This window comes from Podarcis liolepis (genome assembly GCF_965112155.1).
Source record: "Podarcis liolepis genome assembly, chromosome: 8".
NCBI classification, from domain to species: domain Eukaryota; kingdom Metazoa; phylum Chordata; class Lepidosauria; order Squamata; family Lacertidae; genus Podarcis; species Podarcis liolepis.
This window is the reverse complement of record NC_139560.1, coordinates 86,375,991-86,396,209: the sequence shown is the minus strand read 5'-3', so window position 1 is coordinate 86,396,209 and position 20,219 is coordinate 86,375,991. Positions and strand designations below refer to the sequence as shown.

The 20,219-nt window shown below is 44.6% G+C and overlaps 1 protein-coding gene and 1 long non-coding RNA gene across 3 annotated transcripts; both read left to right on the top strand.

Moving 5' to 3' along the window:
- Positions 1-2,875: 2,875 nt before the first annotated feature.
- On the top strand, positions 2,876-19,332 carry CXXC5 (CXXC finger protein 5). 2 transcript variants are annotated; one of them, XM_083519693.1, is made up of 3 exons: positions 2,876-3,005; positions 8,576-9,526; positions 18,389-19,332. In XM_083519693.1, the coding sequence occupies exons 2-3, from the start codon at positions 8,747-8,749 to the stop codon at positions 18,431-18,433; spliced, it is 825 nt and encodes a 274-aa protein (XP_083375819.1). In that variant the 5' UTR covers positions 2,876-3,005; positions 8,576-8,746; the 3' UTR covers positions 18,434-19,332. The 2 variants fall into 2 exon arrangements, with proteins under 2 accessions (XP_083375819.1, XP_083375820.1); XM_083519694.1 differs by lacking the exon at positions 2,876-3,005 and adding an exon at positions 3,022-3,199.
- LOC310714519 lies at positions 9,534-13,454 on the top strand. Its single transcript, XR_014529861.1, has 2 exons — positions 9,534-10,206; positions 10,259-13,454. It is a non-coding gene; the product is annotated as an uncharacterized lncRNA (long non-coding RNA).
- Positions 19,333-20,219: the final 887 nt, after the last annotated feature.

Genomic DNA, 20,219 nt, shown 5'->3' with positions numbered 1-20,219 from the left:
CGGATGGAAAATAGGGTGGACACAGTCCAGCACCCGCCTGGTGGGCGAAAATTTGACATTTTTTAAAAAAAAATCTTTCGAATTTTTCAATTTTTCCCACGGCACACCAGGCAACATCTCGCCGCACACTAGTGTGCCACGGAACAGTGGTTGAAAAACACTGCTCTAACCCTGCCCCATGAGCCCCACTCGGAAAAGTAGGGCTTGCTGCACAGGCCCTGCCTCAGGCATGCACCCCTCTGTTACTGGGCACTGGGCACATCCATGAGCCCCAGCTGCCCGCCTCCGGGCAAGACCTTGCTGCTGCTGCTGCATTTCTCCTCCATCGCCAGCTGTCGGGCAAGGCCTCCTCAGCCACTGCCACCTTTGCTTCCCACGCAGGGCTGCCTCATCCTCCATGGGCCGAGGGCCGGCTCTGCCAAGAGGCATGTCCCACAGGCAGGCCCAGGAAGAGGCTGGGAAATGGCTGCAGCAGAACCCTTTCATGTACAAAAGCGGGGAAATGCTGTGGAGCACAACAAAGCACTTCAGAGCAAAACAAAATGGCCCACTGACAAGGCGTTTTCACCCCAGCGACTATCATGTGGTGAACGCTCTGGGGACTGATTTTAGGGTCCAAAAAGGGGGGGGGGATGCAACTATTATGCGGTGATGACCTTTACATGGTGAAATATGTTAGTTTGGCCTCAAACCTCCAGACAAACGCAGCAGTCATTCACTGAATACAGATAGCAGTGGAGGGGAAAGTGTGAGTGAGGTGTGTGGCTATAACTTTTTTGCACAACAGCTTCTGAGCTGACTCACGGTAGAGTAGCAGAGGCAGTCTATCTGGCAGCGAGAACTGTGGAAACTGACTCATTTTTATGCTCAGAGACTTGAGTCCCACTAACACGAGCTGTGATGCAACCGTGTTGGAGTATGTAGGTGTGGAAATATGGCATCACCCAGCATATCAGCTCCACTCAAAGGAGTGGGTGACATACATAGAAACTTGTGTGTTTTGTTGGAGTTACGGGGTTAACCAAAACCTCTTGAGACTCTGACAGGGCCCCAAGACCTGTTGGAGTTTTCTTAAGCAATCAAACTCCTTATCTTTGGGTCCAGTACACTTCCAAGTACCAGGCCCCTTCAGAGTATCACGCAGCTTCCAAGCGTGTAGGAGATCCAGGTCTAGCATGGAGCGTAGAAATAAATTGCAGGAAACATTCAAATACAGACAGAATTCTTTACGGTTGTTCTTTAAGCATAACAGTTACAACAGGATACAACCATCTATCCTCCCTGATAGAGGTTTAGTTTAAACGGTTCCATCTAGCCCTAAAGCTGCCAGAGCCGCTCTCACATCTTCACACCACAAGAGCAGCGTTCAGACTAAACATCTCTCTGTGTCCAGCACTGAAACAGATATGCAGGAACATTCTTTAGAGTGACCTTGCACCTGTTGTAAACAAACCAGCTTCAAGCGGCTTTTGGAAACCCTTGTTTCTGGGAATGAATGACTCTCATCCCCAACATGTTTATCACCTGCGCTTTCTACCAAACTCGATAATGAACTGCAGCCCAGTTGCAACCCTAGTCAACTAGACCCCAGTTGCCAAATTTGTGTGCAAAAGCATCTACAAAGAACCTCAAGAGGAGGTTCTGCAATCCTGGGAGTAAGCGCCATGTGGACTTGCTTCTGAGTAAACATGCCTAGAATCGGCACTGTAAGATTGCTGCAGTTCTGCTCTCTAGGTGTATTTTTAAAGCAGGGGGGAGGAACTATTACTTCTTCCCTTTTTTTTAGTATATTTTTAAAATCATTCAGCTTCTGGAGTCTGGTATTTGCAACAACCCCTTTAGTAATTTAAGATGAAACCTACAATTGTTGTGAGGGAAGCAAAATGGGGGAAGCTGCAGAAATTTGTATAAATAAACTTTCCGCATCTAGGCCCTCTGTAAGTTTTTTCTCTAAACTGTGACATCCTAGCAGTCCAGGTAGGGTCTACTGAGGGACACAGGGCTGCAGTACATAGTATAATATCATTTGGTGTGAGACACTTCATGTGATGAGGAGCCAGGAAACAGGCCATGTTTTGAGCAGTCATTCTATGATGAACAGTAGACTGACCTTCAGCTTACTGGTGACTCTCATCCTTCCCTCTGCTTCTCTCTGTCCACCCTTCCTTTATGCACTCAACTCTCCATATGGCCTCTTTTGTGCCCCATCCCATCCACCACAGCCATCATTCGGCTCCTTTCCGCTATCTCCAGCTTCCTTTGAGGTAAAGCACTCTTGGATGGAAAGGTAACCAGTAACCTTTGTTTAACCTATATTTTGTCCTTCATTCAAGTTCTAGTGTCTTTGATTCTGTTTTTGCAGCACTATTTGTGGGACAAATCTAAATTTTGCCTGCTTTACTGTGGGATCTCTGCCTTATTTGGGGGTTCAGTAGCTGCCTTAACATGGAATATTGAGTGATTGCTCCTCCTCTTGAGTTTGAGATTATGATAATGATTTGAAAAAAAGAATGCACAATCTTACTCCCCCCCCCCCCCGGAAATATGAAGGTGAGGAGATGGCCTGGTTTGCTCCTGGGTATTTAAACAAAGGTTTGATTTGCAGAAGTCATCAGGTAAAGCTTTTCATAGCATGGCAGTAAACATTATCACCTACTAACGTCTGGATACCAAGCTGCTGTGAAACAGACAACTACAGGACTTAAATGCTTCAAAAGTTGGCAACCCTTGAGAGTGAGGCCCCTGTGAGTAATAAAAACTAGGAATTGGCCCTTTGCACACTGCAGATAAGTAGCAAATGCTTCATACAAGCATTTCTTCCCCCTTCCATGATTGCTGCCATAATTATCATTTTCTTCTGTGTTCCAATTTCCAGGGACAGATCCATGGATTTGTTGATGACTTTCACGTGGATTACAATTTAGCCTGTGGCGATCTGCTGTGGTCCGTAGGAGAACAGACCATCCACCTTTCTGCTGCTTTTCTGTTCAAGCTGAAATCCTAAGGTAGATTATTACTATGATCAAAGACTCAGACGAATGATTAACCTTAAATAAGGCACTGGACTAATTTCAGGCGTGTGGTCTACTGGAGGACAGAACTGGGGAGCTTTCACTTCACAAGTTTACACCACTGATTATTCTGTGATCAAAACCCCTTGGCTTGTGTGGATTCACACATCCAGTGGGCAGAACCAGAGGTTGGTGGATGCAGAAAGATCCAACAGCTTGGAAAAGTTTATTCTGAGAGAGATCTGTGATCATATAGCAGAAGTTTTGTCTTTTATATGCAGTCTTGGGGCCTCTGAGCCCCACAGGGCATGCAATACTCTTTACATCATCATCATCAATATTACTATTATTAATTTTACCATTCTGGGCGGCTCACAGCATACACCAGAACACACTCAAACATCAAATGTTAAAAACTTCCTGATACAGGTCTGCCTTTTGATGTCTTCTAAAAGTCAGATAGTTGTTTATTTCCTTGACATCTGATGGGAGGTTGTTCCACAGGGGGTACAACTACCGAGAAGACCCTCTGCCTGGTTCCTTGTTATCTTGCTTTTTCAGTGAGGGAGCCACCAGAAGACCCTTGGAGGAGGACCTTAGTGTCTAGGCTGGAGCTATGGGGTTGCAGATGGTTCTTCAGGTATATTGGGCCGAGGCCTTTTAGGGCTTTAAAGGTCAGCACCAACACTTTGAATTGTGCTCAGAAACGCACTGGTTGTCAATGAAGATCCTTTAGGACTGGTGTTATATGGTTCCGGCGGCCACTCCCAGTCACATGTGAAGGGGATAACACACAAGAGCTAACCAACCCTGCCCCTAGATGTCAGCATGGTGGTCTGCAAAGAACAATCCTGTCCACAAGCAGCTATTCCATGTGTAGGCTTCTTCTTTGCAGATGACCACATGAACATGCATATGTTTAAATAAGGGCGAGGCAGCAAGCTTGCTACCAGGTCCCGGAGTGCCACCCTGCTCCCTAGTATTCCATGATAATCCATTCACACAAGCAATGAATGAAGGGGGACTGTGCTGCATCCTGTAAATAGTCGAAGGCAGTTAGCAAGGCCATGTGGAGTCAGCATTCTTTGAGTGAATTAATGATGGAGAGCACAAAACCAGGTTGTGGTGACTATACTGAATTAATACAGAGTATTATGTGTGTAGCATTAATTGACCACAGGTACAGCCCAGCGCATACTTACGTGTGTGTGTGTGTGTGTGTGTGTGTGTGTGTGTACAAAACAAATCAAACACACACCAATGATTGCTTTGTAAGGCTGCTATGTTCACTAACTTAAGGTAAGTCCTCTTGAAATTCAGTGGAAATTATTTTTGTGTAAGCACACACAGAAGCCAGCTTCAACATGAAGCCACCTGGCATGTGGGAAGAAGATGCCACTTAATCCATATAACTGTGGAGAAAAATCTGAAAAATTATTTCCCCCTTCATTTCATTCTTCACCCTCCAAATTGCTAACAACAAAAAGATTGGGAGAGAGGTTTCTGTGGGAAGGAGGAAGAAAAAAATCTCCAAAAGTTATCCAAAATATTGCAGGTAATTTTTTTGATACCTACAGACTTTGTCAAATCCAGCTGCAAAATTTGAGGGTTGGGCCTTGCAGAATTTTTAAAGTATAGAGTTCATAGGCAAATGTTTTTTAAACTTCAGTTTTTTGCCTGAGGTGTGAATGGAACTTGGGAAGCTTAATAAGAATCCGTTCCTCTGGCCAGTTTGTGCAATGATATATTGAGCTCATAGAGGGAACTCTCAAAAATTGCCTTATGCCAGCGGAAGTGGCTGGATTCCATTTTTCTGGCAGCTCTGATAACGGGTGGATTTTCTCCCGGCTTCAGCTGTTCTCCCCATGTTTCCTTTTCCCTTGGATTCCAGCTCATGGCCTAGCATGTTGTCATGAGGAACTCCAAGCCAAGCACACCCTCAGGCAGCCCCTCTCAAGTCTTCTGGGACCAAATGTGTGTTTCTCTCGCCATGATATGTGGGTGTGTTTTAATCCTTCTCTAAATGCAGAGAGCAATACTTGATCAGCAAGGAGCTGCCTGTGTGGGACACTGGTCATCATTTTGTTGTTAGTTTGTTATTGTTAGAGGTGTTGCTAAGGCCTTAAAAGATCCAGGGCACAGGCCCATACACACAGATATGTGTAACATTTGCATAGGCTACTTTGTAAGTATAGGTGCACATTTAAATAAATTATGCTTCTCCTTAATTAATATCCTACTGAGTAGCTCAGATCATATTGGTAGCATTGGCTTGGCTGCATCTCTGTGCTGGAACCACTGTCTTGAGAAGATGGGGGAGAGAAGGCATAAGAGAGGAAAGGGATGATTTCAGTCAAGTCAGTTCCCAACAGGACACTGTAGACACCCTGTTTGGGGCTCGTTCCCTATCCATTGTTGCCATTCTCAAGGTGATGAATCTGCAGCCCTGAACTCTCCTGTGTCCCCTGTCCCCTCTTCACGTTTAAACTGATCTCTTCCTTGGACACATTTATGCAGAAACTGACAGGGTTCTGTCCGGTCCACCCTTGGAAATGACATATTTGCAGCTTACTTAATGTTGTGCACCAAAAAACTTTCAGTTGGCACCTGGTGAAGGATGATGGGGAGCTTTGGGTAAAGGAGGAGAAAGCTGATGGAACAGGCTGTCTGGGGCAAGACAGGGAGGGAGCTCAACACTATTAGCAGAGTCCCAGGCAGTGGCAGGGCTTCCCCCAAACAGGGCAGCCTGTCAGCTCAGCTACCACGGCTAGTAGGCTGCTCCGCATGCCATGGGTGGGAACTCTGCCACGAGTTTCCATTTCCAGGGGAACTGAATTTGGGCAGAGAGAGAGAAAATAGCAGCCCATTTGTTTCCTGTACAAACACATCATCGCTAGAAATTGAAACAAGAGGCAGAGTTTTGACACTGAACAGGAGTTCAGCAGCCTTGGCCTCCCCAGCGGCCACATAGCTGAGTGGTGGTGCAGTGCTACTTCCACGCTTGACTCCTGCAACCGCTGCTGTCAGACCCATGGTGTGGTACACGGGCCCCTCAGGCCATCCCCTAACAATGGGGCCGTTTCTCTCTGGACTGGAAGGATGATGGGTGTTGCTTTTGGTTTTCCTTTCTGACACCTGGCATGGCTTGGCTGCCTCCAGTTCTCCAATGGCTCCACAAACTCTACAACACAGGGACACTGTGCGATGTATTTCCTTATTTCCTGTCTGTTAGAAAGTGGAGTGGTAGAGCCGCAAGTGGAACCCGGGTTTGTTATCCAAAGGCTTTCTGGCCCTTTTGGCACAAAATAATGACAGAATTCAGAGAGTGGAGCCCTGCCAGGATTCTCGGTTGGTATACTGAAGTGTAAACGCCAAGCAGCTTCTCAGCAAGACCTCCAGGGCTCACACAGTTTGGATGGCCTGGGAGGAGGATGGGGGCTTGGCTGTGGGCTTGGGATGAGCTTGACAAGCAACATAAGGCACATTAGTCCTGCTTCACCACAAAGAAGCTTTTATCAGTGAGATATTTCTGATTTGGACAGATCTATGTGTATTAACCGTCCCGGTCTAGATTATCAGCAGTTGTGCTTTTTGAAGAATGAGAGGTGGTTGTGACACTTGGAGCCTCTCCTGATATCTGTAGGTTTCAATCTGAACCATGATCTGTGGACTAGGAAAATGCTGAGAAGTGTTGACTTATCCCTGTGCCTTGACCATAGAAGCTGTCGTTGTTACAACTAGCCAGGCTAATAGCTGTTCCTAGGTGTATCTCTAGGACATGGAGAGGGGCACAGAGGAGTGCTAGTAATAATCATCAGGAAGATAGAAGAAAGCTCCAAGCCAAGCACAAGAAAGCACTGCCATAGAAGCTGACCACCAGTAGCCGTCGCTGTGTCTTGGCTGTGAGTTTGGCTTTAAGAGAGCAGCTCTGGTTCACTCTTCAGTTAGAAACATAGAGGGAAAATCCAAACAAACCTCAGCCACCAGTCATTTGTTAAGAGCAAGAGCAGAGAGCGCCAGCAGCACCAGCAATTGGCATAGACAAGCGGTGGGCGAGTGAGCTGCATGGAGGAAGCATCTGTAGAAGCCAGCTTGCCAAGTCACCATTATCTGCATGATCACAGGACCCAGACAGGTGCCAAGCAGCCTCAGAGGTTTGCTCAAATCCTCCCTCTCCCGCCTCACAACCTGTTTCATGGCATTCTGAGTGCCTGATGGGTAGAAGGAACAGGGTGGGTGGGAGGAGACATACGCCTGTCATTTGTCCACAGGGCAAATGAAATCTATGAAGCGGCCATTTTAATTTTCATTATCTCGGTAGCCACTCTGCCTTTGGACACCAGTTCTCCAAGTGGCTAGAGAGATAAAATGTTAAGAGAGTTTCTGCAAATAGACTTAAATAGGATGTGCTTGCATAATTAAATCAGTAACAAGCCTGAGCATCTAGGTCCCTTGCATCAAAAGGTATGTCACATGCAGCTTTTGCTCAGTGTATTCCTACTTAAGATAGAGCCCATGAAAGGCTCTCTGCTGTCCTGAGAGCAGCTAGGACTGAACCACTGTTGTCATGGGCATGTATGTTTGCCTTAATTGCACACCTGGCTCCCAATTCGAAGTCCAGGCAGGAGAAGAAATTAATGCAAGGCTGAATAAGGGTTGCACAGCCTCCCCCTCCAATGGATCCAGTATTACTCTCAAACCTACTTTTATGACTGTTGCTTTTGTTTCAAGAGCGGAAACACCCAGATATTTGTAGCTCCATATTTGGACTGCTGTTTTGTATGCAATGAGCTTGTACCCTTCAGTGCAGGAGTCCTGTTCTATGCTCTTTTGGATCACACTTCTGCTTTTTTTGCCTTTCTAAGTGGGGTGCATTGCAAACATTGCAAACAGACAGCTGCTTTATACTGAGTCAGGCCATAGGTCCAGCTAGCTCAGTATTGGCTACATGAAGTCTGGCTAACCTTTGACCCTCCAGGTGTTGGTGGACTACAACTCCCATTATCGCTGACTCTGGAGCCGTGGGAGCTGGAGTCCAAGAACATCAGGTGAGCCAAGCCTGGACTACACTGACTAGTAGCGTCTCTTTCCCAGCCCTACCTGGAGCTGCCAGGAATTAATATTGGGTCCTTTTGGTGCAAATCATGTGCTCTTTGACTGAACCTTTTCCCTTTGGCTTTTTTTTAGTTTATATTTTATACTGTGGGGTTTTTTTAATGTTGTAAGCCATCTGGGATAGCTTAGGAGAAAGATATATAAATATATTAAATACATTAGGTCCATTAATTTCAATGAGTACTTTTGAGTAAAATGTTGTTGTATACCATGCATAGGAAGGTATCCTTAAGCTACCTGTAGAAGTGGCACATTCCCATCCAGGATACCTTCAGGTCCAATGGTTTGGCAGTGGTTGTAGTCTTCCATATGGTTGGGTTCATGGTCGTGATGAGGACAGAGCTGACTTTATCACGAGGGGAGGGCCTGAGTGGAAAAACAACACGGTGCAGTTGTTTCAGCAGACACCTAACTCTTCTCTAATTCACTCTTCCCTTTTTAACTTTCAGAGGCACCTGTTGTATATGAAACTGCAGGACGTGTTGTAATGGCCTTGAAAGTGCACTGAAGACGGACCTTGCCCCCTCCCCGCCATCATTTGTGATTGGTACTGTTCGCGTTGTTTTCCACCGTGAGTGGGCTTGCTGCTTTATCTGGTCTCCTCTTTGTTAAGAAAAAAGATGTCCGAAACTGGCTCTCATCAAGACGCCAGTTCCAAGCCAGGCCTGTTGGAAAAAAACAAGAACCCAGATGACTCTCAGCCGCCAGTCAATTCAGAAAGGAGGAACAAAAGTGGGATAATAAGCGAACCTTTGAACAAAAGTCTTAAGAAGTCTCGACCACTCTCCCACTACTCCACTTTTGGTAGCACCAGCTCATTAAGTGAACATTCTGAGAAAGGTGCCCCCGTCGCCAACGGCAATGAAGCAACTATGGATAAAAGCAATTCTACCTCAAAGCACAAAAGCATCTCCGACATGCTGAGCAAATCAGATATTTCTGCAGAAGGACAGAGCATCTTGCAACAGTTTGCTCAGTCGACAGAGCTGCTCAAAAGAGTAGTCCAGGAGCACATTCCCCTGCCTAATGACCACGGGACGGGCATCTCAGACATGGAAGCCGTCTCGGCTGCAGAGACAATGAACAGCCCATCTGATTTTCCTTACCTGGGGGCTTTTCCTATCAACCCTGGCCTTTTCATTATGACCCCTGCTGGCGTATTTCTGGCAGAGAGCGCACTCCATATGGCTGGCTTAGCGGAGTACCCAATGCAGAACGAATTGGCATCTGCCATCAATTCAGGGAAAAAGAAACGGAAACGGTGTGGCATGTGTCCTCCTTGCAGAAGACGGATAAATTGCGAGCAGTGCAGCAGTTGTAGGAACCGTAAAACTGGGCACCAGATTTGCAAATTCCGAAAATGTGAGGAACTTAAAAAGAAGCCTTCTGCTGCACTGGAGGTAATTGGGTTTGGTCAGGCAGCTTAATACTTCCCCCTCAGCTGCTCTGTGTGGAACCACAATGCCAATTTATGTGGACTGGATGTGGAAATGTCAGGGGTTTGAATCTCTTAGCAGTTCTTACCTTTTATATTCCACTTGGCTTCAGTCTTCTCACATGCAGACCATTATTATTAGTAATTGGGAAAGAAACTCTCAGATTGGCCCTCATTCCTGTGATGATATGAGTGGCTCTCTGGGGCCTTCTGTAGACTCCTCACAAATAGCTGATGGTGTGTTCAATCTGTTTCTGGATTCCATTATCTCAGACTGCATCTGAGATCTCACAGGACTTAAAACACTCCTCCACGGGGAAAATAATAATAATAATAATCCCCGACATTGAAACTAGCATGACAGTGTGGGGGTTGTTCTAGAACCCTGACATGCTACTTTACATGTAATTATAATAATGTACATAATGCTTTTGATTGTTCAAAGTGTTTCCATTTCTGTTATCTTCTCACCAGTGTTTTTTCCTTAAGAAAATAGGTGCCGGTATGCCCCATGCCCAGCCCACCCCTGCTTGCTCGCTCGCTCCCCCACCTTTGCCCCTTCCTCCTGCTCCTCCATTGCTGCTGCTTCCTCCCGGAGATGCTTTGGCGCGACCTCTTATGATCAACAAAGTGCCTTCTGGGAAGGTGCCTGAGCATCATAAAAGTCGCGCCAGTGCATCAGGCACCTTCTGGGAAGGTGATCATAAGGGTTGCGCCAAAGTGCCTCTTCTCTGGCATGCCCTTTTTACCGTCATCGGGCACCTTCACAGGAAGTAGCAAGGGGGGGGGGCAAGCAACTATAAGTAGATGAGCATTATTGGCTTCATATTTCAAATGGGAGGCTGATTCAGAAATGCGTAGTGGCTTGCCTAAGTGGTAGCTTGGCTGAATAACAGGGACTGATTTGTAGCTCTGGCTCCTTCACCACATCACAGCACTAGTTCTCATTTTGTACAAATGGGTGTTTCTCTGCCCCACTTCAGTAAGGAAGCATAGGCATCAGAAGTGGTACAGTTTGGACAAAGATTTATCACTTCAACTGCTGCTTGTGAGAGCTAGGCCTTAATGCCAAAGTCTTTTATACCACAGGGAGAGAACATGTCTCCTCTTCTTAACCATTGGCCAATCACCAATTTGCAGCGGTTTCTTCTAGCAGGTGAACTTCATTTCAAAATGTTCTAATCACATTTCTAAGCTAATACTCTGAGTGAAGTCAAGACATTGTGGCCTCTCCAAAACCTCTACTGACCAATTACAAACTCTGACTTTATAGGTTTAGTATATGAAGCTTCTGAGTACAGATCCACCTACTTTGACTATTGGTCACTTTCTAAGGTCTTGGGCAGATTTTTTCCCCAGCCCAACTACCAACTGCAAAATGCCAAGTTGAGTGGGTTTTTATTTACTGGAAGTCCTTTTGGGAGGGGTGAGGTGTATCTTGTCACAGACGTTGGGCTGTCTTGACTTAGCCTAGCAGCTGTGATTCTTGAAAACTCAATGCTTTTATTGGTGCAAACGCTTCTTGTCAACGGGATGTGACTTAGTAAAGATTACAGACCTGTGCCTAGCAGCTCTCAGTCTTCCTTGTAAGTTGAAAGGGGGTTCTTGGTAAAAACAAAGCAAAACACAGTGAAGTAACATGACAGGCATGCCATGGAAGATGGCAAATGAAAGAACAGGACAAGTAATCAGATGCATATGAAATGCAAGCAGATCAAGGTAAGGATGCAACGCTGTCAGTAAAGAAAATTATCTTAGGAAAGTTTAGCGCATCTTAAGACGCAGAATAAATTTTACTTTGCTAATCGGTCATTTTCCCAGATGTGGAAAGGTTTGGGGCTGTTCATTACTCGCACTAGAGCAGGCTGGGGGACTGGGGATTTGAGGCAAGGACCCCAAATCCCAAAGCTTCCAACTCTCTGCAAGCCACATTGACAAGTGGGCCGGGTTGCCCACCTGACATATGACATTATGTGTGGATAGCATTCAGTGCCACATGCAAGCCGCGCTGAATGCAAGCCAGGCAAGGTAGTGAAGCAGTAGCCTTTGGGCAGAACTACATGTTACATGCACATGTGTGCACCAAACCACGATGTTTGCTGCTTCAGTAGGGGGGAAAGCAGGGGCTGTTGAGAAGCTTGATACTGGTAATCCAGAATGGAGAAGCAGTGGGAAGAGATGCTTAAACCCTTCTGATACTTGTTGTTTTCCTTCTGAAACACTCATCACCTCTTCCATGGGTGCTTGCCCACTTCTGTGGGGTTCCTGGTGCCTGTTTGCAAAATGTAAACACATATTTGGAACCTGATGGGAGAAAAAGCAGTAGAGCCGGGGAGAGGACTTGCTAGAGAAATGTAGCATGCATTGGAAAGCGTTAAGCATCTCTGCTCAAAATTGCTCCCTTCCAAAATGCTTTTTGATAGAAGCAGCAGCCATCATTATTCATATGTAACATGTAGCTCTGCCATTCTCTTTCATATAAACAATGCAGTCCCGATTGAGAATTGCTTTAGGTGATGGATCAGTTCTGTTGACACACCTTGCTATTCCTGAGTTGCAAAGTTGTCAGGTCACGGCTGAAAGAAGGATCCTGTAGCTTTGAAAATTAGGTTCTGTGGCTGATGCAGAGCTGATCTCCCCCATCACCAAGCAGTGCTCAAGAAGAACGGAGGAAGCTGAAGAGATTGACCCACTTGGTTTGAGCCCCATATGATTGCAAGCACAAACAGAAAATATGCACTGCTGATATTTGGGCCTAAGCTAGCTAGCTTTTATTGAATGGAGGGAAGCAAAGTATTGTGTCTCCTTTGCCATTTGACCTGCCCCCCCTGTTCCTTATTTGGTGGTGAAGGGGGAGAGAGAAGGCATGTGGCACCCATGTTTGTACAACTCTTTTCTGCTGGTCTTTGAAAGGTACAGGCCCCTTCTCCAGGTTGCAACCCTTTCTTGTTAGGCAGCTGGCTAATTTGGGGAAAGCTTCAATTTCTGGGGTGGGGGAACCTACCCCTTCAATTCCATTTAATGTAGATATTGGGCAGAGGGGCAATCAGGTTTTTTCCTGGTTATGCTGCTTAAGTTATTTTCTCTGAAGTTAGTGAAGGCTGCGGGCATCACACTCTCAATGAAGACAGCAATACATTGCACAGAGAATGTAATAACTTGCTTTCTTATTAGCCACATTCAACGTTTTTCAATTAGCATCAGATTGGAATGCATACTTGGGGGGGGGGGACCAGTCTGGGTGGTGGTGATATGAGGGGCTGGTATCGTTCCCAAACTGCCATATTGCTAAATTATATTCCTGTTCTAATTTGCTGAGTCAGTGATCTGGAAAAGGGGAAAGGGGAAAGTCCATCTCTCCTAAAGAGACCCAAAGTGGGAAAACGGATTCCACAGTGCATAGTAGGCTGCTATGTTTTCCCTCATTCTCTTTCCATTATGGGGGAAGTTAAATGACAGCGAACCTGTAGAAGGCTTTATAGCTTGGTTTATTCTTTTGTCTCTCTTGCTGACTGGGAAATGGGAATAAATGAAACCGCTTTCACATTATATGATGGGACTTGCTCCATTTACAGCAAGTCTACTCTAATTTTGGGAGAGTTAGGACTAGCATCTCCCAAGCAGTGGCAGGCGTATTCTGAGCTACAATTAATTGCTACTGGTTTATATGAGATAAATGAAAATAATGTAAGGAGAAACCTGCTCAGTCTTTGATATCTCTAATGCTGCAATCCTGTGTGCACTTTCCTGGGAGCAACCCCAGTGAACACAGTGGGACTGACATTGGAGAGGGCATGCATAGGAGATAGGAGGCTGCATAAGTAGATAGAAACTGCTTTATATATATATTAATGGTTAGTGTGAAAAGGAAATAAAATGTTAGTCTTTCATTTGAAGTTATTTTTGTCAGAATGCTTTTTTTAAAAAAAGGGGAAAGAAAGAGGGGGTGTCCCGCAGTAATTTCAGTTGTCCTGTTCGATAATGGAACATGGTGCGTAGGCCAGTTGGATGCTGAGAAAGATACCATACAGATAGGTGGCAAAGCAGGCTTGCATTTAAGGATCTCCTGCAACATAGTTTTGTAAACTTCTTCAAAGGCATTGTTGATCATCTCTGTACTTCCATTGATTCATAAAATTCTAGCATTGGAAGGCAACCCGAGGGTCATCTAGTCCAATCCTCTGCAATGCAGGGCTCTTTTGCTCAAACCCAGGACCCTGAGATTAAGAGTCACATGCTCTACCCACTGAGCCACGCTGGGGTCGCTTATCCCTTCTGTCTCTTGCACTTCCCTTGAGGAGCTCATCTTGGTGCAGGTGGTCCCCCTTATTCCCTTAGCAACCCTGTGATGTAGTTTAGGCTGTGTGGTAGCAAGCAACCTGTACAGTCGCAGCCTGATCTCGCTAGCCGTCTCACTCACACGAATCCTGGATCACTAACAAATAACATTTGTTTTAGCCAGACCAATTTAACTGGAAAGTTTGTTCTATCTAAAATGCCTTGCACAGCCCTCTTCCCCTTTCTATAATAGTCCACAGGTCTGTGAACAAAGGCATAGTAGAATTGTGTCTAGACTCCTTTCAGTATTAATAATATCATCTGTGCAGGATTATGTAATCTGCAGTCACACACAGCCCACTGCAGGATTTCCACCCTGCTTGCTTAACATGAGTGACAAACACATTCTGATGTCTCACCATCTTTCAGTCGTCACCTTAGCAGACTTCCTGAGTCCCACACAACTTGTTATCCTACAGGCAGCAAAAATATTCTTCTCCCACTCGAGCTGGTGAAATTCCCCACTGCTGAACAATTTGCCCTGGAGGGATATCAGCCATTGGTTTTCTGCCATCCTCAGCTCCTTTGGGTGGAAGGAAGGGATAGAAATTAAATAACTACAATTATGTAATGTCTCCAATTCCTGCTTCCCAGTCCCCAAAACACAAGCCCTCCCTGCTAGATCAGACCAAGGTCCATCTAACCCAGCAGTCTGTTTTGAATAAGATGCAGGCCAATGCCTTTGAAATACCACAGGCAGGGCATCAAAGGTACTCAAAGCATCTGTTAACTTGAGAGATACACAGCAGTTGTATGTGGAGGCTATCATTTATGCCTATTCATGCCAAGTAAATATTCTGTTTCAAAAGCCAGCTTGCAAGGATGTTGCATGTTTCTGTACAGATCATTGATGTTAGTATGATTAAAAGGTAAAGGGACCCCTGACCGTTAAGTCCAGCCGCAGACGACTTTGGGGTTGTGGCGCTCATCTCGCTCTACTGGCCGAGGGAGCCAGTGTTTGTCCACAGAGAGTTTTTCCGGGTCATGTGGCCAGCATGACTAAGCTGCTTCCGGCGAAACCAGAGCAGCACACGGAAACGCCGTTTACCTTCCCGCTGGAGCGGTACCTATTTATCTACTTGCATTTTTTTGTGTGCTTTCAAACTGCTAGGTTGGCAGGAGCAGGGACCGAGCAACGGGAGCTCACCCTGTTGCGGGGATTCGAACCTCTGACCTTCCAATCAGCAAGCCCAAGGCTTAGTGGTTTAGCTAGCACAATGCAAAAAGATTAAAAGTGTGCTGCCCTGTGAGTTAAATTTGGCATTTGCATCTGTATTCATGCCGAAGAAGGCTGGCAGGTACCCCCCCCCCACCTGTTCCTCCTGCCTCCTTTTCTAATCCTGGAGACTTGGGCTTCGGTGATTGTTCCGATTTCCACAGCTCTCCAGCTGAGGCTCCCCCCCCCCCGTATTAATATGCAAGGGTGGTTTAGGGCCAGACTCATGGGCAGCAAGAAGGAAATCAGCCCTGCTCTGCCAGTAGACATGGGAACAGCTGCCCAGCCCATTTGCATCTGACATCCGGAACAGCGGAAGGGGAAGTCAGCTGTGCTGCATCTGGAACACTCGGGACAAATAGAACAATGGCAGAGGACCTGCTCCAGGTCATTTTAAATATCCTTTCAGAAATTGCCTTCTCCAAGACCTGCTTTGCTGTTTTCTCATGGACTCTCCAAATTTGTGAGGCAAGCATGTGAAGGTTAAAATGTGATTATTTCCCAGTACACACACACACTCTCTCTCTCACACTCTCTCTCTCTCTCTCTCTCTCTGTGTGTGTGTGTGTGTGTGTTTCAGTGACAGGTCAGGCTAACCCTGCAGGCACGGGGAAACCTGGCTCATTGTCAAAGAGTTGTGTTCCAACAGCAAACTGAACCTAAGAGCTCCTCACAGCAGGAAATGCTCCTGAACAACTCATAATGGCTCATCTTAGTGAGAAATAAGCATCCTTTTCTGTCCCTTCAGGTTCACCAGCTGGTAAATGCCAACAATGTGCAGGATTCGAGTAGCAACCATTGTGGGGCAAAGCTGTTGATTTGGAATCAGAATCATTCATAAATATCACTTGTGTTTCTCTGATGAGGGGCACCTTTAATAAGTGCAACCAAAATGTTGGCTTTTGGGCAATCTGTTTCCTAAGAGGAATGTTACGCTATAGATAATAGGTTTAGGCTGTGACCCAGAACATGTTTAGTTAGGAGTTTGGTCCCAGATGAATTCAGCAGAAATGACTTCCAAGTACAAATGCATAAGACCAGGCCACAAGTTTATCAGGCCCAAGCTAGCTGTTATGAAATATCTGCATGTTTTATTGCATGGATCAATGATTGATTCCCTGTTGCTTTGGCAGTCTTTCAGGACAGAGACAAACATAATGTGTGGCAGAAATGTTTTCAATGGCACATTTGCTGCACTTTTTTTCAGGACAGCAAAAGCTTGTTCAGACCATTTCCACTACACTTGCCCTGCCTGCCTCCATCATTTTTTATTCTTTGAAATGACACATAAAGGCAGTGCCCACTGCTCCAAGTGGCAATTCCCGGATACTCCATTAATGGCATGTACAAGTGGTATCTTTTACCACTTCAAGAACATTCATAAAACACATATTTTAAAGGTGTTACTAAAACAGTTGCTATCTTTTGAAATAATAAAGACAGAGGAATGAATAAAATGCCACTTCCAAAACTATGTATCGGTTTTGGAAGTGGTATTTCATTCATTCCTCTGTCTTTATTATTTCAAAAGATAGTGTTTTTTATAAAGTAGAAAAGCAAGATGGCGATGATTAAAAGGGAAGGGAAGCCCAGTTGGTATTTTCTTTAGCATTTTTGTATGATAAGTTATTTTATTGCAAGTCGCTCTGGACTAAGACATATTCTGAGTTCTACTGCCTAGTCTATACGACCTTTTTAGTCAGGGGACACTGACTAAATCTTCCAGCCAGCAATATTAAGAAGACCTGAAGCAGAGGGATGGATAAATCCTTCCCTTCGCCACCAGTCATGGATGAAATGGTGCTGTGTTTAAAAAGTCAACAATGAGTCCCTTTATATTATGGCTTTTTAAAGTTCTCATCACATGGCTGGACAGGTTGGTGGCAATTTCCTCGGCTTTCCCCTCCTTTGTGTCTGAAAAACAAGCGAGCCAATAAAATACTAAATTGTGTTGCCAGCCTTGCATTGGGAAGGAGAGCTTCTTCCCACACAATGCCATTCCTAGCCTATCAAAGTTTCTGTGTAGCTCTAGCCTCCATAGTTTTATACCCAGAGACATAAAATGGACACATCAAAATAACATGCCAAATGGCTTGAAGATAAATATCTCAATAACAGGAAATATTACAGTGCTCCTGGAAGATACTCATGCTTTGGCCAGAGAGAAGGAATTCTACCATTGTGAAACAGCCACAGATAATGCCTCCTCCCTCCCCGCCCCATTTTTGAGATGCGTCTTGAGTAACCAATGAAACCAAACCTCAACAACAGCAACCAAGCACATTCCTGGAGGCTTTGGTAATTAAATGAGCAAAGCTTTTCATTCCAGCAGACCCCATTCTCCTGTTAGCTTTGTTCAAGAAATTTCTTTCTTTCTTTCTTTCTTTCTTTCTTTCTTTCTTTCTTTCTTTCTTTCTTTCTTTCTTTCTTTCTTTCTTTCTTTCTTTCTCCCTCCCTTTCTCCCTTTCTCCCTTTCTCCCTTTCTCCCTCCTGGCTTGCTTACAGTAGCAGGAAAGGTTGCACGCCACAGCATGGTGAAGTCAATTTTAAAAGATAGGTAGTCCTGTCCTACCACTCTTCCTTCCAGATTGTGAAGTTGCAACTCTTGGGGGAGATTAATGTGCATCCCTGAAGCTCTCTGTTAATAGGGGTAAGGATATGTATGCATGTGACTGACAAAGTGACAAGCACAATAAACATGCACAAGTATCTCCTGAGCATTTAACTGCCAGCCACGAGTCCCTTCATCACAATAGGCATTTGCTGTGCTATTGGAATGGTCAGTAGGGAATCGTGGTTTATTCTTGGTGGACTCTGCATGACATGAGGAAGAGACTTCAGACCACTCTCTCCCCACACCCTGCCAAAAAGTACCATTTGAAAGTATGAAAAGAGCAGTTTGCCACTTCTTTAGGCTGTATACAGCAAAAGCATTTGGCCAAAGGGCCAAAAGGTTTCACAAGAGACTACTGGGTACCATGAAGAATTGCAAATAGAGAAGATGTGAAGTTGTAAATATGTCTTTTGCAGGAGCAGAAAGTTGGAAAAATAGATTTGGGAGGGGAGGACACCGTAATTGAAATTACAAATATGTAATGGTGTAAGGTTAGCGTTGAAGAAGAGCCACACTGCAGCTGAATGGCAGGGCATTGTGTGTGGTGTAATGTTCTGGACTTTCCTTAAAAGGCGCAAAGCTGCTGACTCTGCCCGGGGCTTGTTCTTCTCCTCCCTGCTCATCATGTGTCCCTGTTCTGTTCTCTTCTGTCTCTGCAGAAAGTGATGCTTCCTACAGGCGCTGCATTCCGGTGGTTTCAGTAGGAACAAGAATCCCAAAGCTCTGTCATCCAGTGCAATGTCACTGCTTGCTTGTGTTGTCTCAGGCAAGGCCTTTTTTGGGCGGAAATGAATGGATGCGCCTCTGTCTCCTTTAGAACCAAAAAAATTTTCTCGCAGATTTCATTCCTGTTTTTATAATTTTTTTGGCATTTGTTTAACATCTTCGAGTACTAGTAAAAAACAAACATTAACTGCTTTTCAAATAATTTTTTTAAAAGAATCCATAAAGTAACAAGACATTATAGAGTATGGACAATCAATTTATTTTCCTGTGTTTTGGTGTTGATGTTGTTTATGTGTGGAAGATGCAGTTTTTGTGTAGAGAATGTAAATTTACAGTAACCTTTTAAATCTAGTTACTAATAAGCACTACTGTAATTAGCACAGCTGTTTATTCATTCATATTTTTGTTTGATTAATTTCCATCATTAAAGAAAAATAGTGTGGCTAGTTTCTAGAATCGCTCAACTTCATGTTTATAAATGAGAATATGTTTAAAATAAGGTAGTTTCCCTTTCCCTAACATACACATAAGATTAAGGTTTAATCAGCAAAATGTTTGGTATGAAAAAGTGGAAATGTACTGCAAAACTGGCAAGTTTTTAAAGCAAAGCAAAATAATAATTAAGTTTAGACTAAGAAGAATTGCACACTAGAATAAACCTGGAATTAACTGCAATTATTCTCTTTTAGAAAAACATTACTGGAATTCAGATATAAAGCTATTGCAGAACCCCTGTTGGAAACATATATGAGTCTTTTTCTTCTGTTCAAAGCCCTTGTTTCCCTGCTTTCTGACCATCACTAACTGAAAGGCTGTTTGTAATGTTCTAGCGATTCAGGCTGTTTTGTGAATAAAAATGAAAGCATGTTTTGTGTCATGGTTTACATTTCCATTATTCTGTCTGTTTTGGTTGCATGCAGGGGGGCTTTGTTTATGTTTTGATTGCCATGGGGGGGCAATACTAAGGCAAAACAAAAATGGCCTCTTTTAGGTATGTTGGGTTTCCTCCACACACACACAGTATTTTCAAGTGTTTGCCATTCAGGTGGTTTAAATTAAGGCAGCTGGTTATTTTTAAGGCTGCAGCTCTAACCTTACTTAAAAGGTAAAGGGACCCCTGACCATTAGGTCCAGTCATGACCGACTCTGGGGTTGCGGCGCTCATCTTGCTGGGAGTAAACTCCCTTGTATGCAGTAGGATTTACTTCCAGGCAGGCATGATAGTATGATCTCCCAAGTCATATGGAGAGCAGATCCATTGATTTTATTGGGTGTGCTTTGAGAAGTACTGACATTAGAGATCACACCAAGGGTTCTTGTTTGTTCATGTTTTCTTTTTAAATAACTTTCCCACCCCCCTCCTCCAAGAAATGGAACAATGAGACCTTTCCCTTTGCAAGCAGCATTGTATTACTAGCCAGCTGAACATGATCTGCAAATATATGGGTATGGGATCTGGGTTTATTTATCAACCCAAACAAACATCTGATTAAGTTGAAAGGTCATCAATTTTCAGAAGAATTAGAAATCAACATAGCATTCATGTTTCCAAATTTATAGGGATATTATCTGTCATAGGCCACCGAATCGTTTTTGCCTTAAGCAAATGAGCTGCAAGTGGCTCTAGAGCAGAGGTAGCCAACACTGCACCCTTCAGATGTTGTTGGACTACAGTCCCATCAGCTCCAGCCACCTTGGCCAGTGATCAAGGATGGTGAAAGTCAATGGAACTTCCATCATCTTTAGCCATGTTTGGGGGGGGGG